Source organism: Vidua chalybeata, chromosome 5 (genome assembly GCF_026979565.1).
Source record: "Vidua chalybeata isolate OUT-0048 chromosome 5, bVidCha1 merged haplotype, whole genome shotgun sequence".
NCBI classification, from domain to species: Eukaryota; Metazoa; Chordata; class Aves; order Passeriformes; family Viduidae; genus Vidua; species Vidua chalybeata.
Window position 1 is genome coordinate 31,026,001 of NC_071534.1, and position 22,178 is coordinate 31,048,178.

A 22,178-nucleotide genomic window follows, 5' to 3' on the forward strand; every position below is an offset into this window, starting at 1 on the left:
CCTCCTCATTTAAACTATGAGTTTGAAGAGTGGAAAGAACATTTTTAGTGGCTGGACATTGATATGCCAATCAAAGTGACAACAGACACTTTGATTCCTTTGATACCCCTTTGATTCCTTCTCTGAGGATGCCTGATGTTCAGGGCAGGTATTCCTGCCTCAGTCCACATGTACCTTGCCACTGGAAAGTTATCACTGAAGTACAGTGAAGTAAGAAATAGGCAAAAATACTGGAAAAAAAGTAACTTACAAACTCAAAGCTGAGATTCTGCATGCATTTGGTGTCACTTGCCAGCCACCTAAATACCCTGTATGGTGGCATACACAACACCCCAGCAACAGGAACAGGGAGGAGATCAAATAGGTGATGTGGCACACTTACAGAGTTTCTGACTGCTTAATTGGCAAGTCTTCCTACTGCATTAACATTGGGGTTTTACAGAGCTTTTTACCTACAGTACCTTCTGGGTGCCTGAAACCTTTGGAGAGCTAGAATCATTTATGGGAAAAAAATAATTAAGCAGAGTTCTTTCCCTAGGGAACATTATATGTTCTATTAATGTATGAATATTACCCCTGTGTGACATTTGCCATTTCGACTAGCACAATGGAAACTTATTTGGGACCATTCCAGCTTCATTTATAGTAAATAGGTTTTTTTTTTTATTTTTTCCTAGATAAACCCAAAATAACTGTAATCCTGCATTCAGCATCTTGAACCCTTGATTAGAACTTGGAGCAGCTTGATATTTGTCTTAATTGATATTTAAACAGATTGGCTGCAAGTTCTTTGAAGCTCAAGTGAGATACCCAAATAAAGATGGATACCTGCAGAGCACATAACAATTTTAGAGTCTGTCTTTATTTAGTAGCTGCCATGCCCAACAAGCTCAAGCAGAGAGGTTTCCTGTTCACAAGCTGTTAGGAATGTGAAACATGACATTTGACAGCATTTTTTCCCACCACTTCTAAATCACAGCCATTTGCAAGCCAATTCCCTCTTTTAATATAATGGGAGATGTCTGATTCTACATCAAATCTTTGAAGTTCTTGGCCATCTAATGGGAGAGTATATCTGTGTCCTGACTGACACTGCTGGTGTGCATGCATCCTAATGATAATTGTTTCAGTAAGTCATGGCAGGAGGTTGTTCCTAGATCTTTAAATTCAAATATGCACCTATCAATTTTGAGAAGAATGTTTCAAGTAGTGAAATCAGCTCATTGATACAGATATAATTCACCTACTTTTTCCTCAGACTGCAGGCATCTCATTCTCAGATTGCTTGTCTCCAAACCTACTTGCATTTCATTTCTAAATGTCTGTCCACTGACAAAGGGAAAAAAAATCCCAGCCTTCACTTCTGAAGTAAATTTCTTTATTACCTATCAGTGAATGAATATTAACTTTTTTAATGTGGCCCTTCATTTGGGGGAACAGAAGGTTGCCCATTTCAGAACAAGTCAGTGGCAGAATGTACACTGCCAAATGGAAGATTTCTTGGTATCATAGAGCACATGCTTCCTCAGTCCCTGGCAGACTGACACTTCCTCAGTTTCAGGCTGAAAAAGCCACAAATATATGAGAGGCTACAGAGCAGTGGTTTTCAACCTTCTTGGATATGAGGAACTAGTATATTTCCCAGCAGAAGTGGAAACACTCCTTTAGCAAATTTACATCTTCTGACAGGAGGTTTACCTTTTCAAACTATTTTTCCCACCTGTACTTTAGCAGTAGTCCTTGGGCTACTGCAGACTCCTGGCTGAAAACTACTCTGCTGTGCTGGTTAACCACTTGTGGGATATAAAGTGATTTATATCATGCAAGATTTGTAAAATACAGGGCTTCCTGTCATCCTGTATCACTTGGTCAAACTTCCTACTCTGTGCAAGATGCATATCAGATATTAATCTTGCCAGCCTACAAAACCTGGCAGGACAGTCTCACACAAATGATCTGTCTGAGAACAGAGCAGCTCTACCTTGTACTGCTGGTGTGCCCTGCAATGAAGGAATCACCTGTTCAGGGCTGCCTTTCATTTCAACATTTACTGAAGTAATGTGGCTACTTCTAAACACAATCCACAGGGAAACCATGAACTTGTGTTCCCTGCCAGACCCAATACTTATGAAGCCCCAGAAACCAACTCTGCCTTCTGTTTTGCCACCTATTCCCTGAATACAGACAAATTCATGCCATTCCCCAATGACATCCTTGATGATCTGAAGGCCTCTCAGCATTTTGGTTTGCAGACAACACTAAAGAGCAGCCTACAAGGAGTGCCACTCTCAGTCCTTCACCGGGATAAAGGCTGTAACTCCTCACCCATTAAACTGCAGCTGGCTGGGTGGTAACTTGGTTCATTAAAACACAGATCCTTCTTTGGTTTAGAATTATCAGGCTTGGTTTAGCTGTAAATAGTTTTTCTACCTACAGAAGAAGTTTTTCTACTTTATCCAGTCTAGGACGGCGTACATAATGGTTAAAAGGTTGTAACACACATGGAATGCACTGAAAAATGAGAGTATTGCTCATTCATTAAAACTCAATGAAAAAGAAGTCCCTCACACTCATGGTAATTAAGACTCCAAAGTACTTCTGGTAAGAGTAATGTATTAATACTAGCATGTTGCCTGATTTCCAAGATTCAAAACTTCACATTACATCTCTTTTTATCCAGGAGATAGTACTGAGGATTTCTTATTTTCCTTCTCTTTTCTATGGTGTTAAGAAGACTTCTCTTAAAAAATCTTTCAGTGATCCAGCCTAGATATAGATGAATGATTTGTATTTAGTTTAAGTTTTCAGGAGAGTGGTGTTAATTTTGCTTATGAGTCTCTTGCAGAGCTGTGGGTATTTTTAGGAAACAAACAGTAAAATTAGTTGAGATGACCCTAGACTAAGCCATTTACATAACTCATTTATGAGCTTGATACATTCACTTCAAAAAGATCTGAGAAGACTAAACTGAATAGAAATCATCAAATATTTACAGTACATTTTTTTAAATCTGAGATAGTCTTGCAAAAAAGCTTAAACTCATTTTTGTCCACCACCTTTCAGTTCTGTGCACCATCTAGAAGGTACAGAAGTTACTAGGCTACAAATTTTGTTACTATTCAAGAGTTTAAGATGATCAAATCACATTTTGTTCCTGTAATGAAAATTTAAGCTTGTTATGGATTTGTGTTTCAGCATCTCACTTCCATTAAGTTAAACCTTACTAAACCTATGATAATAATGATGATACCCTAAATGTGAGCACACACAAGCACTGCCTGAAACAGTTCACAGCTCTAAAAGATTTCTCCATCAGGACTGTACAATCACGAAATGTGGAGCTATTTTCAAGATGCCAAAACAGTTAGCAATTTTGCTGCACAACTCAGAATTCTGGCACAGCCGCTCTCAGCTTCTTAACAACAATTCTGTCTCCACAGCATGTAAAGAACCTGCCATGCAGTTCTGCTTGGATGTACAGACTGAATGTTTTCCATTTTTTTTGAAAGCATGGACCTGGCCAGTATCAACAAGAAGCCCTAGATGTTGCTGTAGTTGATGAATGCAAAAGGGTTTTATTTTCAAACAAATACCACATTGATGCAATTTTTTGTTTCCAGCTATTTGATTCCTGAAACAGAGAACACAATCCTACTGATATGTGCTGACAGTTCTAAAATTTTATCCACAAAGAGAATTCAGCAGTTATGATGTAGGCTCTTCTCAGTCTTTGAAAAGGCCAAGGAGAAATTAGTCTTGTGAACCAGAGCCCCATTTATCACCAGAGACAAATAATCACAGAGAAAATTTCATAAACAGTGGTAATTAGCCTTTGGTTTTTGACTTTGGATGTGCAGCCACTGTCCACCAGGGGCATAAATGTACAGATAGTGAACAGTAGCAGGCAACCCACTGTTTTTTCCATCATCATTACCCTTTCCAAACTCTCAAAACATTTCCTGAACTGTTTGGCAACTAGAGAAGAAAGCAATACCAGGAACAGAAATTAATGAAGTCACACACTCATCTTTGCTGGACATGAGGTAAGTGAGGGTTAGATGAGGCCAGGCCAAGCTGTACAAACACCAATTTCGTAGTGAGGAAAGTCCAGGAAAAGTGTTAAGGATGAAATTTAACATTCAAATCTGAAAAACACCACTGCTGACCTGTGAATCATCAAATATTTCCATTTATAAGTTGTGCTCATATCTGATGTTTGGACAAGAAAGGGAGATAGGGCAAACGGATGCAATTTCACCTTTGCCATAAAATCAGACAATTTGGCTGCACTTTTCAAATATCCTGTACTACAAAGCACACACAGCTTCCGTTAAAACTATTAAATAAAAAAAGGATGAAACTGCAGATACGGGAATAATAACATGGGCATTTGCTGCAAATTGAAGAGTGCTCGTATTCATAGCCTGGAACTCTTCCTTTGGGAATTTCAAGCAATTCATTTTTTCATTATGCTGGGGAGAATGTTAGGTAGAGAGAACCAAAGAATGCCTACAATTTCTGTGCAGTATTCAAATAATAATCTGCTTTTGACAGAATGTACCACAGAAAGTCAAGCTGCACTGACTTCCTCCCCCACAGCAGAGAGATAAAAGTGGCTAAGTTTAGATGAATAATTGTTTAGTCTTGTAGAACTATTTCCAATACTCTCATGTAGATGATTTCTTCTGAGATGCCTTTCACAACAATGTTATTTTATTGTGCAGAGATAAGCAAAATGCAGAAATGTCTTGCCTAAAGTCTTGATTAACAACCCAATAAACAATTTTCCGTTTTTTGCCTGTTTTTGTTTTGTGGTTTTTTCTTTTTGTTTAATTGGACAGTACATCCGACATAAAACTAGGCATTTGAGATGTCTAAATGTTCTTCATGAATTCCACATGCTTCTTTCTAGAGAATCCCTGTTTAAGCACTGTCTCTGGTGTATATTCACAGTATTTCTAAGATACATAAACAGAATTCCAGGAGAGGACACATTAAAACATCCTTGGTTATCCACTGAAAACAGGGCAGCAAGGCCTGACTAGTCAACTCACCCATAAATAATACAGGACTTCAGCCTCAGTAAAAGGCTCAGAAATGAAATAATAGGGTTATGGGTGTGGACCCACAGCACCTGATTTAACAGTGCAGCCATCTGAAGCCTGAAACATCCAGGCCAAGCTTTTCAAAGTACCTATTAGTTTTTCACAACTGACTTGAGACTCTCCTTAATGAAGTCTCATTTTCAGAAAAGTATGAACGCCTGTCCTTCTGAAGACAAAGACTCAAGTCCTTCCTTTAGTTGCCAAGCCAAAAACTCAGATTTGTCGGGTTTGCCTATGTAGGGAAACACAGTGAGGTTCCTGTTAAACCACATGAGATGGGAGGCTGCAAAGAGACAGGCATACACAATTACCTGTTCCTGCACAATTCTTTCCCAGTATTCTGAGCACAGCTAATCACCTGTCTACCACTGTGAGTTTTGCAGAACACCTGGAGAAGCAAACATACATATCTTCTATTCCTATTCTGCAGATGTCATTAAACACAGTGATTTGAATGAAACTTCTGGCTCAGGAGGTCTTTAAGTCTCAAGCTGCATTCTTCCTTTTCATGTTTTTTTATAATATACTGTAAGCATCCACTGTTGGCCACTGTCAGAGACTGCACATCAGGCTGGACAGATTTTCAGTCAAACTCGGTCTGGCCAGCTTACACACTTTTGATATTAAAATATAAATACACATAGGTAGGGACCAGATACTTAGCATTCACTGTAAGAGTCCTGATTTTGCCTTCCTGTACTGGGTATAATTTAAAAATCTTTGTATATTCCATCAGCACAGAACTGGACAACAAGGAGAACATCTAAAAAATGCTTTAGGGGATTTCCAAAGATCTGATAACTAGGCAAACAAAACTGACATTCAAGAAAGTCTGTCCATCTCCATAACTGGCACAAGTGACTTTTTATGCAATTTTCTCCCAAGGGCATATAGAGGTCTAGTAGACTCAGCATATGAAGGACTTCTAATTTGTGTTTAGTTCATGCAAGTAGGTGATTCAGCTGCTGAATTAAAAGCATTGCAAATTAAATAAAGGTATGATCACACAATCTAGCAGTGCTTCCTGAGTATGATGCACTAAGAAAAAGAATTAAATTAAAGAATTAAAAACATAAAACTGAGACTGGGATGATGAATTTCATCATGATCCAATGATAATATGACAGCTTAAAAATACCATGTCCTGGTTAAATTCAAAGCACAAGTACAGAATACTCTTCATTAATTTCAATGGAATTTGAATCTCACAGATGCAGGCTCTTTGCCCTGATACACCTCATCCAACTTTGTAGATGCCCACATCTTGTCAGAAAGAAGACTCTTATTTCCAGGACATGATTTATCTGACCTGTTTTTGTCTCCAATAATGCAAGGCAAACTGCATGAAGGAAATTTCTCATCTCAACCATAAAGAGAAAGTAAAGCAAATGGTTGAAATGGGCTTATCTCTACTACTGAGATCCACCTTTGGAAAGATAAAATCCACTCTCTGTCCTCTTCAGACAGCCCTGAAAAGCACAGGAGCTCTGTTAATACACCAAATGCTCAACAGACAGAGCCAGGGCCTGCCTCCCTCCCAACACAACAGTCTTGATTTATTCTGAAATTTAAGTCTCTAAAGGAGTGCAGAGACCATAATCAAGTGCCTGAGTCCAGTTTCAATGTTGAGCTAAATGAATTATAGGATGTATTATTAATGGCTGTAAGTGACTGAAAAGGGTTTGCCTGAGGACAAACAAATGCAGGAAGCGAATGTTTGTATTGATTCACATGTTAGTCCTGTAACTTGTGACCCCAGAAAACTTTTAAAACAAAGGCAGAACCATGTTTTCAAATTGCCACAGGAAAAGTAAAGTAATCCCACCCCCACCAGTCAAACAATTTTACAGCCAGCAGATTTCACAAAACCACATGGAGGAGATATTTTAAATTAAGTGCAATACAAAGAAAATAATGGTTACCTGTATTCAGTCTAAAAAATTATTAGTAAGAGTGCCTTAGTATTTTAAAGTAAGCCACTTAAGAAAGGCTAACTGTTTTAAATATAGGCTGTTTCCGATTATAAAGTAGAGCTTTTAATTAAAATTAGTAAGGCCTAATTCAAGCTATAATTTGGTTCCTTTAGTTAGCAAATGTCTATTAAAACCAAGCAATTAAAGTTAAATGGGTTGAAACATTTAAAGCACTCCCTCCTGCTTCAAATACTATAATAGAAAAGACTATGTCAGTGACTAACACAGACCAGAAGACATGTATTTATTTCCCTTAAGTCTTTTTACTTCCTTGTTGATCATAAAGTTTATTGAAGAAGAAACTCTTGGTATACTAGGTTTTCAGCGGAACACTATGTTGTTAATAGTTTAAAAAGCAAAATATAAAATACAAATTCTGAAGTTTTATGAAGTTTGTTCCTATTATGTTTTTTCCTTAATTTTATAAATAGCAATAATAAGAATATGTACTAAATTTCCCAGTGGCATATTTCTGACTTCTGATAGTTGTGTTCATACTTGGCATGGCCTTAAGCATAGATGTTGCGTGTGTACTTGACAGATAAAGGTAGAAGTAAACTACAATTTGTACTACTTACATAAATGGACTTTTAAAGCACTCCAACCTCACCTTCCATTTTCCATTTTTCCCATTTCACAGTTTGTTCAAAGACTGAAATTCTTCATGCTTGGTCCCATCTTTAAGATCAAGTTATTTTAGCAAGTTCAAGCCAAATGGGGTAAGCAAATCAAGGCTGTATTCCTGAGGGCACAAGAGCCTCCCCTACATCCCTCTGCCTGGCTGTGCCAGAGCCCATTTCCATCAGGACTCTCTGGGAGCATTCACACTCAAACATTTCAGCTGCCTTTTGGACTCTTCAGAACTCCCCCAAAGCACCCAAATAAATCAAACCTTTCACTTGCCTTTTGGATGTTGCAGAACGCCCCCAAAGCACCCAAATAAAATACATTTTTAAAGACAACAGGCTGTCCTTTCCATCAGACAGAAAATGCTGTGTGCAAACAGGACCACTGAGGTGCTCTCACAGCTACAAACACTGGGGCTTTCCTCAGTGAATGGCAGCATTAAGGAAAACATGCCAGTCCTTCCAGAACATGTCCCCCCAGCCCCTGAGTCCAGACTCTGGCTAATTCAGGCAATTGTATCATGTTATACGACTCAGGATAAAGACTGATGCTGTGGAGCAGGCTACAGCAGCTGTCTGTTGCCTTCCATACAGACTACCAGAATACTTGTCTTAAAAACAGCTCAAAATTATGATTAGTACCTAATAATAACATTAATATTCACGGACATCACTGTCCTTTCAGCATAACAAGTACAGGAACATATTCTGGTAACTCTTTTCTAGTAACTCTTTTTTGCTTTTGTGCAGCAAAGTCCAGTGAAAGAACTCAGAAATGTGCATTGGAAACTTCTGTATTAACTCAAGGTAAAATGTATCATTAAGCTGTTCTAGAAAATTAATGACACTGCTGTCGCTATCCTGAATTACATTTCTGTGTATTTCCTAGTTAGAATAAAAGCCGAAGCTTTCGGGTTTTGCTCCATGAGACCACATGTGATGCAGTCAACAGGTATTTTTTTTTAGTATAGTTCTTGCACTTCCCCCAAGAAAAGGATTTTTAAAAAAAATATTTCAAAACAGATAGTGAAAGGATAAAAAGTGCCAGAAGGATCAAGAAGATAAATACATTTAATATACACCTAGATGTGATTGTTAATACAAAACTTCAGTGATGACACCATAGAGTTTACTCATATCACAAAAAAAGTATCTTCCTAGGAAAGAATCATACTATAAACAATTTGATGGGGTTGTTTCCACTGTTAAAACTTTTGAGAAAACTGTATTATAAAAGTTCTTCCATTCTGAAATCATAATCTCCTTAAATGTAAAACTGGGTGTATACAGAACAAGCTGCTGCTATTTACACAAAGTGAAATATTCTATTCCTAATGAAACAGACTATATCCAACCAAAGCATTTTCGTATTCAGGTTTTTACTTCCAGACAACAGCCTGAGGTTGTCTATTCCTCTCTTACACCCATTCCCTGGCTCACTCTTACAGCAAAACAGTCACGGGTCAGAGAAATCCTGGCAGCCCTCCTTCCCTCATTTGTTTCTTGCACTCAATACCTCTGCACACTCCCAGCTGAATAGAGGTAAAATAATTTCTTTAGGAATTTGAGCCAAGCAAAAGCCAGAGGGTTCCACTTGTGTCTGCCATCTAGTAGCCAAATAATGCAGATAGCCTCCCTCAGGGCTTTGGGTTAGGTCTGCAGCACAGTGTGCCCATGCCACCAGAGCCCTGGGGAAAACCCCACAGAAAATCCCAAATCAGGAGCAGGAATGAACCATTCAGAGCACCTGCCTTTGCAAAGGGCGCTGTACCAAGACCTGCATTAAAGATCAGGTGAACTCCACCACTGTGCAAGCAAGAATTGGGCTGCTTTAAGAGAAAAGTGGTGGACAGGGGGAAGGAGATGCAAAGAGGAGCTTTGATCACATGCATCTTTAGACAGGTTGGAATACATCAGGAAAAATGGAAATTTCTAAATAAAGATGGACTTTGGTGCTTTGTAGTTAGACAAAAACATTGGCATGTCTCCAAGTCACAGGTTTTATGGAATCTTCTTCCAACAAAATTCTGCAAACAGAAATGTGAAAAAATAAAGCACAACTCTACTTGGTAGAGACACTGACATCTCTAGAGATATGAAGTCAGATATCAAATTCCTTCTATGCATATGCTGCCAAACAATTTAGATATGCATTATTTAGCCTACTTATTCAGCAAAGCAAATACCCCACTTACTTCAACCCCTTTTTCCACCATAAGAGGGAGACTGAAAGTTCTGCATGTGACCTCTGCTTCCAGATAATGAAATCAGAACAGAAGCACTTCAGTGCAATTCCCCTCTTACAACAGCAAGAACTAGAGTGAACAGCAGTAGCATCCTGTAGTATTTTCAGCAATGATACATCCAACAAATACCCATTTCTGCAGAGGTTCCCCTTCTCTGAAGCACCTTCTGAAGCAGCACCAGTCCCTCCAACAATATTAATAATCACCAAAGTGGTATTATGCAATGATCTTGGTTTTTTTCCCCCTCCATTACATTTTTTATGCTCTCTGAGCATGATGTTAAATGTAAGGACAGTGATTCATGCAGATCAAGGCATGGGAAGGACAGTATGAAGCTTAGTAACCTCACCCTGAGAGAGTAAATGAAAATTGGCTTTTATATTCCCAGAGATAACAGCTCATCTGCTTAAAAAAATTACTGTAAGAATCAGAGCAATCTGAAAGTTGTCTATTTCATATTTCTGATTCTTTGATGGCTGTACTGTAAAACACTGTCAAAAGCTGTGAAAGCATGGTCTTGAATTTGGTAAGTTGTCTATGGGTCCTACAGAACCAAACAAACTCCACTAAGTTTAGGTCTAAAGCATGTGCAAGATCAAGGTCTTAAATCACCTTTTTAAATGACCCAGATGTTTTTTTATTTCCTTGGTCACTGAAAGAAAAACCGTGACCTACTACAGGCTCCAGAAAAGCAGCACTGCAACATAAAACAAGGCAGTAGCTTCAATTTAATGAAGCACTTAAACATAATTACTTTAAAAGGTAATAGTTTCTTAAGATTAATCACATGCTTGAGTACACTGGTGATTCATGGCACTTGAACAAAAAATTCTTCCAACTGTAATGTAAGGGTATTCCTTTTGCTCAGCATCTTAAATGTGTAGAAAAGTGTTGAAATTTCAAGGTGGGTCTGTCAGACCCTATCTTCAGTTTCTTATAACTCTGCCAAACACTTATGTATGAGCTATGTATGAGTGCTCCCTTTTTTTCTTGCAAGGTATCTGCTTTAAAGCAGGTCATTTTTTCAGGTGAAATTTAAAAGAAATATATATATATATGCTAAAACAAACTATCGAAAAAACCCAGGAATGTAGGTTTTTTCTAAAGGGATTATATGGAAAAATCACTGCTTTGCTATATTTAAAAAAAAAAAAATCTCCCTCAACTGCTTCAACAGATTTAATACTCTCAGATTTTGTTTCCAATAAGGTGTTGGGGAGTTACCTTTCAAGAGATTTCTCAGGACAGAATTAGATGGTCAAATTACAGCTGAACATTTACCACAAAAAAAAAAAATAGCCATCTAAAAATTCATTAACTCCTTCCCCTCTCCCAGGAATATAATAAATTCAAAGCTCAACAGGCATCTGCTGAAATTTAGGCAGCTGAAGTTTCCAAAAAGTCCTTCTTGGTAGGTGTTTTTTTCAACCTTATGCCATAGTTTCACACCACAGTGGCTCCAGAAACTAAACCAGATTTGGATATCTGTTCACCTTATTCACCACCACTTTCTCCCTGCCACGAGTCTCAGCCTTTATATCCCAGTTCATTGACTTTTCAGTGCAGAAATGCTTACAGGGTATTTTGGGGGTATTATCTCAGTGATATTCTTCACAGAATAGCCCCACATCAATAACCCTTGTGCAAAAAAAAATAGAGCACCATCAAGGAATAGGAACTTCCTAAATCAGCGCAGAGGGAGTACCACTCCTTTTACTACCAGACTCCATGCAAGTTTTCCCTACAGATTCCTGCCATAAATCCTCCATCCCAGGACTGCCTGAGGTTGGCCAAACTCTGTCCTGCATTTAAGGTTCACAGCTATCCTGGGCTAGAACAGCCTGGGACTGGTACCATGGGTAAAGGGGCTGTATCCACCATCCTCTTCATCAGGTATCCAGCATCCATGATTCCCATTACTCCACAGTGTCCTGCCAGCGTGGATGCTAATGAACAGAGTGGATGCTACCTATCTCAAATGCCAGACGAGACAAAAGCATCATTAGTGCAGCTTTTTGGGCAAGGGAGCAGCAGGAGGTCACATTCCTAGCTTCTTCTCTGCTATCATCCCAGCAGAGACTCCCTGACCATGTCCTGCCTCAGATCAAAGAATGTGTATTTCAGCAGTGCAGTGAAGACACACATGAAGACAGTGCCCATAACCAAAGAGGAGCTAACAAATGATGGCAATCGGCAAAGATATTTTTCCAGCCAGCCACTCAGGGAAAAGCCGTGGGTCTGCAGGGGGTGAAAACAGCAGGGAATGTGCTGAGGGACAGGTGAGCTCTGAGCTGCTGATGGGGGCCAGGAAAGAGGTGCAGAAAAGGGAGATAAAACAAGAAAAAGGGGAAATCTGAGAGCTGGCAGGAGCTGTTTTGACTTAAAGACAAAACTCAAGGGAAAGGACCAGTAAGGGGCACTTAGAGCTGCCAGTTCTCCTGGCCCAGATGTCTTGCTGTGGGACACTGGCTCTCAGAATAACACTGCTGTAACTGCAGCAAGCCACTGAGAGGACAGGGGAAGGAAAGCTAAATGAAATAATTGAAAATACATGAGAGAAGAACAAAAGAGAAGCAGGATTTGCAGTAGGGAAATGACAAGGCTAAAAGACAGCTGAGTAACAGAGTACACAAGATATCATAACCAAGACTGCAAGGAAAGGGGACTGCACCAGAAGTAAAGGTGATGGGTGGGAAAACAAGGAAAACTGGTAGTATCTAGCAGATGTAAAAAAGAATGAAGACAAAAGAAGGACAGACCTACTGAGCTTAGTACATTTTATTTATGCTCCTTCATTTCATTATAATTTTCCTGGCAGTTAATTTACATTGTGTATCTGGGTGGAAAGAAGTTCCTTCTAAATACCAAGTTTACATCACCCCAGGAAGCTGCCCTGGGTTCTGCAGCTTAGCAACTGTGGAGGCTGATGAAATTTTATATATAAGTTCCCAGAGTACCCATAGACCATCCAGCAGACAGGGAGCTTATCAACTATTTAGAGAAAGGTCCTTGGGAAAACCTTCTTTTTTTCCAAATTGAGAATTACATGTAATGCTGTTAAGAATGAGGCCCATATTTCATATGGGATGGTATTTGTTCATGTAAAATATAGTGATATTTGTACCCAAGAAGCATTCTGGAGAGAAAAAAAAAAATTTGGAGTGAATGTTCTTTTTCTAAGTCAAAATGGAAGATTTCCCAAGTGGACCACCGGGGGAGCTGTTCACTGAAGCAGCATTATGGGCTGTCAAAAAGCAGCTCTGAGAGGTAGGACAGGGTAGGGAAGAAAAGGGAGAAGAGAAAACAATAGATTTCGTGACACATGGGGACTGATGGCCCTGGGAGCAGTTAAACAGGGCATGTCAGCCCAGCTAAGGGATATTATGGTTTTAGTGGATGAACTACTGAACAAAGTTGGGAAACTAAAGCAATTTGAATAAATAAATAAAATCAAGGCTCAACTCTGACCAAAACAAAAGCCCTGTTCACTGAACAGAAAGCAGCATGAAGGAGGAAAAAGAAAAAAGTTATCATAAGCTGTTAATTCACTTAGGCTGTAATAAAATTCTGATTTAATACAGAATGTTCTCAGGATTATTTTCTTACTTGCATCTATTTCTCCACTTCTCCATCCCCCAAGAAAATTCATCCCCTGATGCAAGTTAGAAAACTTACAAGTCAGAACTGAGTATTAAATAGTACCAGACAATTAAAACAAAAAAGGAGAAAGAAAAAAGACAGAGATATAGAAGGCCTCAGAATTCAGTTCTGTTCAGTTTTATCAGCCTGAACCAAATAAAATGCATCAATCTACCCAATAAGAGAAAGAGAAAATAAAAAAGCAGTTACCAGCTCAAGTCAAAGAAGCTACTTTATATTCTCTCTCCTTCATTTTTTGGCTACATATACTGCCTCATTGTGAAAGCTGTTTTCAGTGAAATCAGCACAGCACAGAGGCTTATCCAGAGAAAAGCCATAATCTGTGTGAATCAAACTGGGAAGGAAGATTTGACCCTGGAACAGAAATCCCCATAAAATTTGGAGGTTGCAGAGTGTGCTGCTCTGTGCTCAGATGGGCTGCTACAAGCCAACCTCCCAAACCCAGCAGCACAGACTTGGAGCACCAGGTCTCATCTGGAGCATGGCCTTAGGGGAGGGTGACATGAACTTCAACACGTGACATGAGCACCATCTGTCAAGGTATTGTAACCCCAGAAAGCACAGCACCTTCAGCACCTAGTATCCACTGCAGACCTCATTCAAGGAGATGAAGGGGGTCCTTGAAAGTATTAATTCACCTTCTACTGCAATTGGAAGAATCATCAATCAGAAGAAGTCACTTAAGCTGCCTTGTTCAGTGGCATCACTATTACTCTGCAGAGACAAACAGAACAAGTCTGAGCTCACTAGAGCTGTGCAAGCATCAAGGTGCCCAAGTTTCAGAAACCAAAGGACACCCAGCAGTGTCCCAGCTCTCCCAGAACATCATTGCTGAAGATGACTCACTAAAGAAAGAATTTGCTGAGAGTGGACTGATGGGACACCACAGAGCTCTTAAAAGAAATGGGATTATTGTTCCACTTGAAGGATATCCAGAAGTGCCTTACTTACTTATCCCTGTAGACAAAAGGAAGCTCTTGTATGAGATGCTGGATTGGGAGATGGGAAATAAGAAGTCTGGAAAGTCCTGTGCTTCCAGGTTGATTGATTCAGAGCAGCCCTGACACAATATTTGGATTCACTTTTGAAAAGCATGAGAAGAACACAACAGGTATTTCAAAGACCATAATAAAATGAAAACCCAATGAGTGAGACCATGAATGAGCTTCTTAAGAAAATGAAAGATTAAAGAGGTCAACAAGATTAAAATTATAAGAGGAGTATTAAGTCAAGCTTGGAGAGTCAATCATTATTATTTAAATGAAAGTGATGAGATGTTTTTCCATTTGCTAAGTTTTATTTAAAATCCATTAAAAACAAATCTAACAGGTGCAAGTAGAAACTTAGCTTCACATCCACAAAACCACTGAGGATGATGATGACTGGTCAGAAGGAACAATTGGTCTGTGTTTCCAAATGGACATAAGCAGAGGCTCAAGATACCTGTGATAGAGGCAGGAATGGTTTATCTTATTTTGAGACTGTACCATGCTTAAACCCAGTGAGGTGCTGCCACTGGGGCAATCAAGAACAAAGGCCCTCATTGCAGTTTATCATCATCACCTGCCTATTTATCTAGAATTATTATCTACATTAAGGAAAAGACTATAAATAAATGAACACATGACCAACTTAAATCCCTAGAAGTGTACAATCCCACTCACCCAGCAGTCAAGCAGAACTGCTGCTGGTATAGCACAAATTTCCAACACAAACAGAAATCTGAAAATCACCCTCTCAGGGCAGACTCTACCAAGACACTTTGCCATGGTATGTGTATATTGCCCTCAGCAAGAAATCCATCAACAACATTATGAAGCTTCACAGGAAAATTAAAAAAAAAAAAAAAAGTCCAGCTGAAAGTTGGGAACACTTCTCTTCTGCACAAGAAGTTCAAGAAACATTGTAACAACTGTATGAGATGAATTATTAAAAGAACTGAAGCAGAGGTATGAAAATAATATGAAAGACCAGAAAATAGAAAAAACATGCGCCAAGAGGAAAATCTCAGTCAATATGGGAAAGCACAGAGTAGAGTTTAACAATTCAGAAGCAACAGGTCCCAATAAACATGTCTTAAGGGTCCTACATGTAAGGTATAATCCAAAATGAAAAAACCAACAACTAGAGCAACTCACTGAAATTACAGTCCCACTGAGAATAAAAAGTAGGCTAGGGAAAAAAATCAACCTATAAAATAAACTTAACACTAACTGGATATAAAATGTGCATAAGTAAACAGCAACCAACAACTATACAGAGTATTTTAACCATTAATGGCATGAGAGTTTGGAATAGTCAGAGAAGTAGCATGGGTTAAAAACCCCAAACAGCTGGGTTTGAGAGCTAAACCCCTTCCTACACTGCTCAATAACAGAATATCCTACAACTGCAAACACACAACATTGCATCGGAGACAAGGAATGCTCTGTCAGGGCATAAGGAACCCCAGGACCTGGAATCCTTTTGAACTTTCTGGAATTTCCATTGCTTTGACACAATTTTGTTGAGATATCAACCTGTGGGGAAGCCAAAATTCAGTGTTGAGAAGGTAAGGACAAAGTCCTATGGATCATGAAAGATCATACCTGCAGCTGAATCCAGCCCACTGCATTTGAGATCCTGACTAAAATCACAACAGGGAAGACTTCTTGGGGTAATAGCAGGTGTGCCAGGGCAAGTAAATTAATTAATTGTGAATAAATGGATTTTGTATATTGACTAGAAATAGAGAATTATTTTTTAAAGGTTATCTGGGTTGGACACATTATTCTGTCCTATGAAAATAGCTAGAGAATTTGTGTTCAAGGGATATTGATACATTACATGATATGGGAAAATATCATGGCAATGCTGGCCATGAGGCTTCACAAAGCGTTTGTACAAATATATGCTTCTCAGAATCATCCAAAAAATGTTACTTCCCATACTCTCCCCCTTATTCTAGAATGGACTTTCAGTGAACAAAAGCAATATTTAAGACTACCATTTAAAATAAACAAACATGCACATTACTAAATTAATTGCAATGCCTCAATACAACCTAAACTGGCAGCTCACTAAAATTTATCAGAATGAATTTGACAGCTTAATTAATGTCTTTAAGCTCACTGTACTGTATGAATGGCAATTCTACTAGTTTAGTAAAATCTGGTTGTATGAGAGAGCCTGGGCTATAAGTGAGTTAGTTATGATATAATCAATGTTCTTCACACATGAAGCAACACTAGTTGTTACAAACTTAGCTAAAGAGGCTTATTATCTGTACAAAATATTTTTCTCATAGGTAACTAGTTTCACAGATCAAAAGGCTTATTTTGAAAAGCCCAGTTATAAAGACTGGGCTTTAAAATCAAGACAAGAATCATTTAATGACCCAGTTTTGGTTTTAGCACAACAAAAACGATCCAGTGGGTTTCATCTTTGTTAATAGTCACTTTTATCTTATAAGATAACTTCTAACAGCTGATCACTGAGGTTGTCTTGGGACAGAATACTACATACCAATCAATTAAGCTAGAATGTTTATTTCCATAGGTTTTGAATACTCAACCTCAAGATGCAAAATAAACCCACTCTCCACGTATACCAGGCCTGAGGCAGATGTTAGACGTGCCACTGGACCCTTTCTGAAGCTTTCTGCTTCTACCAAAATTTGGTATTAATTACCAATTTAAGACACAGAACCAATGCAAAATCTTTAGAACTGTTGACATAATACTGTAGAATAAAAAGTTATATATCATGCACAGTAACACCTGGCTTAGACAGCTTACATTACCTGACTAATGCTGAACATCCATGCAGTTTTGCAGTCTGCCCCAGTTTACTTGTCAGGCTTGTCAGACACTAAATTCTATTAGATGAGTTTGATATCAGACACAGATGTTCCATTATTCTGTGCATCATTACAAGGATCACTCTTGCTTTTTATTTACTTAGTTTGGGATTTTTTTTTTTTTTTTTTTACTGAGCCAAGGCAAGTCAGGCAGAGATATATGTGTATTAGACAAGGAAGAATAAAAGCCACATCTACCACTAAACAGAGCTCAACAACTAAAATATTAATAGTTAAAGCATAAGGAAACTTTTTAATGTAGAAAACCAATACAAGTACCAATGCTGGGCATGCTGTACCACCACAGTTGCTCTAGAGTACATTATCTCAGAGTTCTGTAGCTCTTTCCCTGGAAGGGATGAATAGAGAAAGAACTGGTGCCAAATAATTATCCTGTTTACAAGAAAGAAAATCTAGCTTCCAGAGGAATAGCAGCTCAGAGATGCTAGAGCACCAAAAGGTGGACAATCAGAATTTGTCTCTGTCAATTTAAACCCACAACAGAAAAATATGACAACCACAAAAATACTTTCCGAGGGCACTTGAACAAACATTTTGAAGGTCTGTGGAGAATAATACATAGTTCCAAGTTTTTGTAGACTAAATTAATTCCTAGGTCTTCAATCTTTTTAATGGACTGGCTATAGACATTTTTAAAAAGCTGCATTCTGCTGTAGAATGAGAGAGACTTGGAAGGAAAATATTATACCCACTAAGTACCTACAAGTGGGAAAAAATAGCAATCTTGCATCTTTTATTTGTAAGGCATTCTGCTGTGATTACAATATTTGTCCTTTTCACCAGAGAATCTCTCCACTGATATTCAATAGACAAGATGAAGTGCATAAAATCCAAAATATGAGTGTCCATAGAACCTAATAAAACCTGCTAAGGTCTTTTTCAATTACAAGACTGATGTGAGGACATAGAGAAGTAAAGTAAGTTTTTTCAAGTCTGTTATAAGCACAACAATCTGAAATGCTTCCTTTTAAAATAATATTACAAGGACTAGAAGTATACGATCATGACACATGTAGAGTGTCAAAGAGAATCAAACTCCAACGTCCTGTCTGAGTAGGTACAGAAAAATACCTTCTGTAACTTGTCTGGGGAAAACAATGGCGAGTCCTTTCCATCCTCTCTCTGCCGTGGAGCTGGCCAGGGGCCGGACCATCCCATCCCATCGCCGGGCTACACCCACGTGTTTGGCACGGCGTCGAGCCCCAGGGGCAGCGGGCCCACCACTGCCCAGGAGGAGCTGGTGCTACCAGACAACACCATCCCCTCACACCCCCTTTTTGATTTTATTCTTAAGAGCAGGATGGCGGGCACAACGTTTGCGGCGGACAATCAGCAAAAGCAGCAGGGGGATGCTTGCCAATAAACACCCAAATTTGAGGTTAAACAGCTGTAAATCTGCATTAATCGTTTCAGGAATTCAGCTATTTACAAAAGCTTTCAAAGAGCAAACAAATAAAAGAAGGGAGGGGAGAAGAGACAGGAGAGGAGCCGATCTGTCCTTACCTTCACACTGCTTCCCTTCCCCTTTGTAGCCCGGCTTGCAGATGCATTTGTAGGATTTTGGTGTGTTTTGACAAATTGCGTCGATGTGACAGTCATCTGTAGCTTTTGCGCACTCATCAACATCTGGAAGCACAGAAGGAACCCCAAGAGGACAGATAAGAAGGGAGACCTGAGCCACAAAACACCAAGGATAGATACTCCCCTTGAAGCTGTTTGCCTGCCTGCCTTCCCAGTGTCATACTGGAAATGAGAACATCTGAGGATAAATAACTAAACCAGACAACGTGATATTCTCCTCAAGTAGCTTATAAGCACTGCTTCACAGATCTGGAGGGACTCGGTATCACATTTCTGCACTATGAATAAAATTCTTAGACACTATAAATTAGCTTCGGCTGTTTAAGTCTGGTACTGGAGACCCATATCTTAGTAAAACAAGAGAATGCTTAAATTACATATAAGAGGACAAAAAAAAAAAGACCACTTGCATGTTCTAATGTTCTAGCACAGAGATTTTCTTCATTTATAAAGATAGACCCTAGTTTAAATAAACTATGCTGGTGGGAACGGGAAAAAGAAATATTTGAACAGCAAAACCACATTAATACTTTTTACTGAGAAGCAAAAAAAAAAAAAAAAAAAGGTAAGGTAGAGTGGAGGAAAGCAACCTGCAATTCATCTGCTTGGACTAACATTTAGGGGGGACAAAGTGCCAGCAGCCGTCTCGGCCCCTGCTCGGGTGGGGATGCCTGACTCTGAAAGGGGGGACCCAGATTGCTTTTCTTGTTTTCAGAGTAGGAAGCCTTTACAAACATTTCAGTGACGGGCATTCGTCCCCTCTCCTAGACTTAAAGAGAATGGGGAGGGAGGAGGATGAGACAGAGTCGAGATCTGGTAGTCGTGAGAATGTTAATGAAGTGAGCATTGGGGGAAAAAAACCCAACTCCGACCTATTCAGGGATGGGGTGTGCTGGGAACACTTACAGCCCTGCCTAAGCTGCCCCGGTCCCGCACTGCCCACAGCCGCTTCCCGGGCACACCAGCACCCGCAGCTCCCGACGCGAGGGGCGGCGGTGCCACCGCGCCCCGGGCACAGCGGCCGGGCCGGGCCGTCAGCGCGGCCGCGGTGTCAATCCCACATCTCCCAGGGGGCTCCTCCCCGTCCCACGCCACAGCCACATCTGGGGTTCCCGGGAGGACACGGGCAGGCAGCCGGAGAGGGACCCGCAGAGCTGCACAGAGCACAGCCCCCGCTTTATGGTCAGGAAGTAGAGAGGAGACAGGGGTGCTGCGGAGGGAGGCAGCGAGAGGCATGTGCAGTTGGTTTCGTGCCAATTAGATTAATAGAGCCCCAAAAAGGTGCACCAAAGTGAAAACAGTTTTATTGTTAGCGTGAAATCCTAACGCTAATTGTTTCAGAAGTGCTCACTCAGCCAACTCCAGTGATAACACTCGGATCCTTCAAAGTCACCGGGAACAGGAGGGAGCTATTTACAGAGGGGAGAATAATCAGACATTGTAGCACGGCACACAGCAGAGAACTTCTCTGAGAGGTGCAGACCGGGGCGGCTCCGCGGGGCACCTCTGGAATCCCAGAGAGAGCATTGCCCGGACACTGTATTGTTATTGTTGTAGAGGTTTTTTTTTGTTGTTTTTCATGTGTTTTTGTTGGGTTTTTTTTGTTTGTTTTTTTTTGTTGTTGTTGTTTTTTTTTTTTTTTTTTGTTTGTTTGTTTTTTAAGAAAGAGGGGAACACAACACCAACCGTCATAATTTTCCGGACTAAGGCAGAGCTGCTGTAATCTGTTGCCTTCTTTCTTGTCCATTCGTTTATTTTTACCGCCGAGCCAATTCAGATCTAGCTATGATTTACGTAAACTAGCTTAGGTGTTACCCAGATCAGGCACAGATTCAGTCAAGCACAAAGAGAAAAGAAGTTTTTGGGCTGTTTTCTCTGCGTTTTTAAAAATGCTTTGGTTCATGTTTTGAGTCATTAAACCGGCACCCATCTCCCATCAAGATCAGCAAAAGTGACAGCTGGACTCTTTATAATGCCGTCAAAATTTCAAACTGCATTGAGCCAAAGGGGACATTTCACAGCAACCACAGGATGCCTGGAAGTCAGGCGTGAATGCCAATGAGTCAAATGAAAGGGCAAAACCAAGTATGAGCCCCTTCTCTGCTCCACATCTCACACTGCATTACTGGGACTTCAAGCACTTCTAGGCTGACTTCGTTAATTTTGTTACATTTAAACTCCTCTATCCGAGGAACAGGGATTTTTTCCACACCCTCCCCCTATCCCTTCCCCCCCCCCCCCCTCCGCCTGCCCCTGCTAGTACTTCACCTTAAAAGATTTTTCCTTGCACAACTTCAAAACCTGCATACATTTCTTTCAGAAATCACTTCAGGCTTGCAACATTCCAAAGCAGATAGGATTGGGGGGTGTTCGATTTTTGGTTCGTTTTTTTTAAACACCGAAGCAAAGACAAAGTATAATTAGAGCTATTGAACTGATACGAGGGCCGCTGTTAAAAACACCAGGTCGTTGGGTTAATGCGCAGACATGGAAAACCTGTGAAGATATCCCAGCCAACGCTTGCTCTGCGGAGTCTCCAGGGCTCAGCACAGACTTATCTCGTATGCACTCATGGAAAGTAACTTTTTCTTCCTCATCTCTCCCTGCAAAAGTCCCTCGGCTCCGGCTGTGTCAAACACACGAGAAAACGCCTCCCTACCTCAACTTCCAAAACCCTCGGCGTTACGAGCAGCGAGAAGTGACCTCCCCCTAACACCTTACAGCGAGCAGAGGAGAGCGGACAGACACGGTCCCCCCGGGGCCGCGGCTCCGCGTCGCCCGCGCCCAGGGAAGGCGGCACGGCGGCGGAGCCCCCTCTTCTTACCTGCGCCCCCGCTGCCTCCCGCCAACCTGCCGGCCCAGGCGAGAGCGAAAAGCAAACAGCAGCGCCGCGAAAAGCAAAGAGTGCCCATGATAATGATGCGATCCCCGGTGCCTGTCTGCGATAAGGGACGCGCTCAGGACCGGCCGCGCGGTGCCGCCGGCGCTGACGCCCTGACAGCGCCCCGCTGATTCGCCGGGGCTCCCGCGGCGGGGGCGGTGCCGGGGCGGGCCGGGGGCAGAGCCGCCCCCGCGGCTGCCCCCGCGACGCGCCGCCCCGTGGAGGGGGTGCTCGGGCGGCGGGGAGC

General features: G+C 40.6%; 1 protein-coding gene across 1 annotated transcript in view; it reads right to left on the reverse strand.

Annotated features, from left to right (window-relative positions):
* Window positions 1–21,962, reverse strand: part of SCUBE1 (signal peptide, CUB domain and EGF like domain containing 1) — a 189,263-nt gene extending 167,301 nt beyond the window's left edge. Inside the window, exons 1-2 of the mRNA XM_053943722.1 lie at window positions 21,875–21,962; window positions 18,973–19,095 (exon numbers count right to left, since the gene is read on the reverse strand). Coding sequence (XP_053799697.1) covers window positions 18,973–19,095; window positions 21,875–21,962 — 211 coding nt within the window. The remainder of the gene's footprint in view (window positions 1–18,972; window positions 19,096–21,874) is intronic.
* Between the last annotated feature and the right edge of the window lie 216 nt (window positions 21,963–22,178).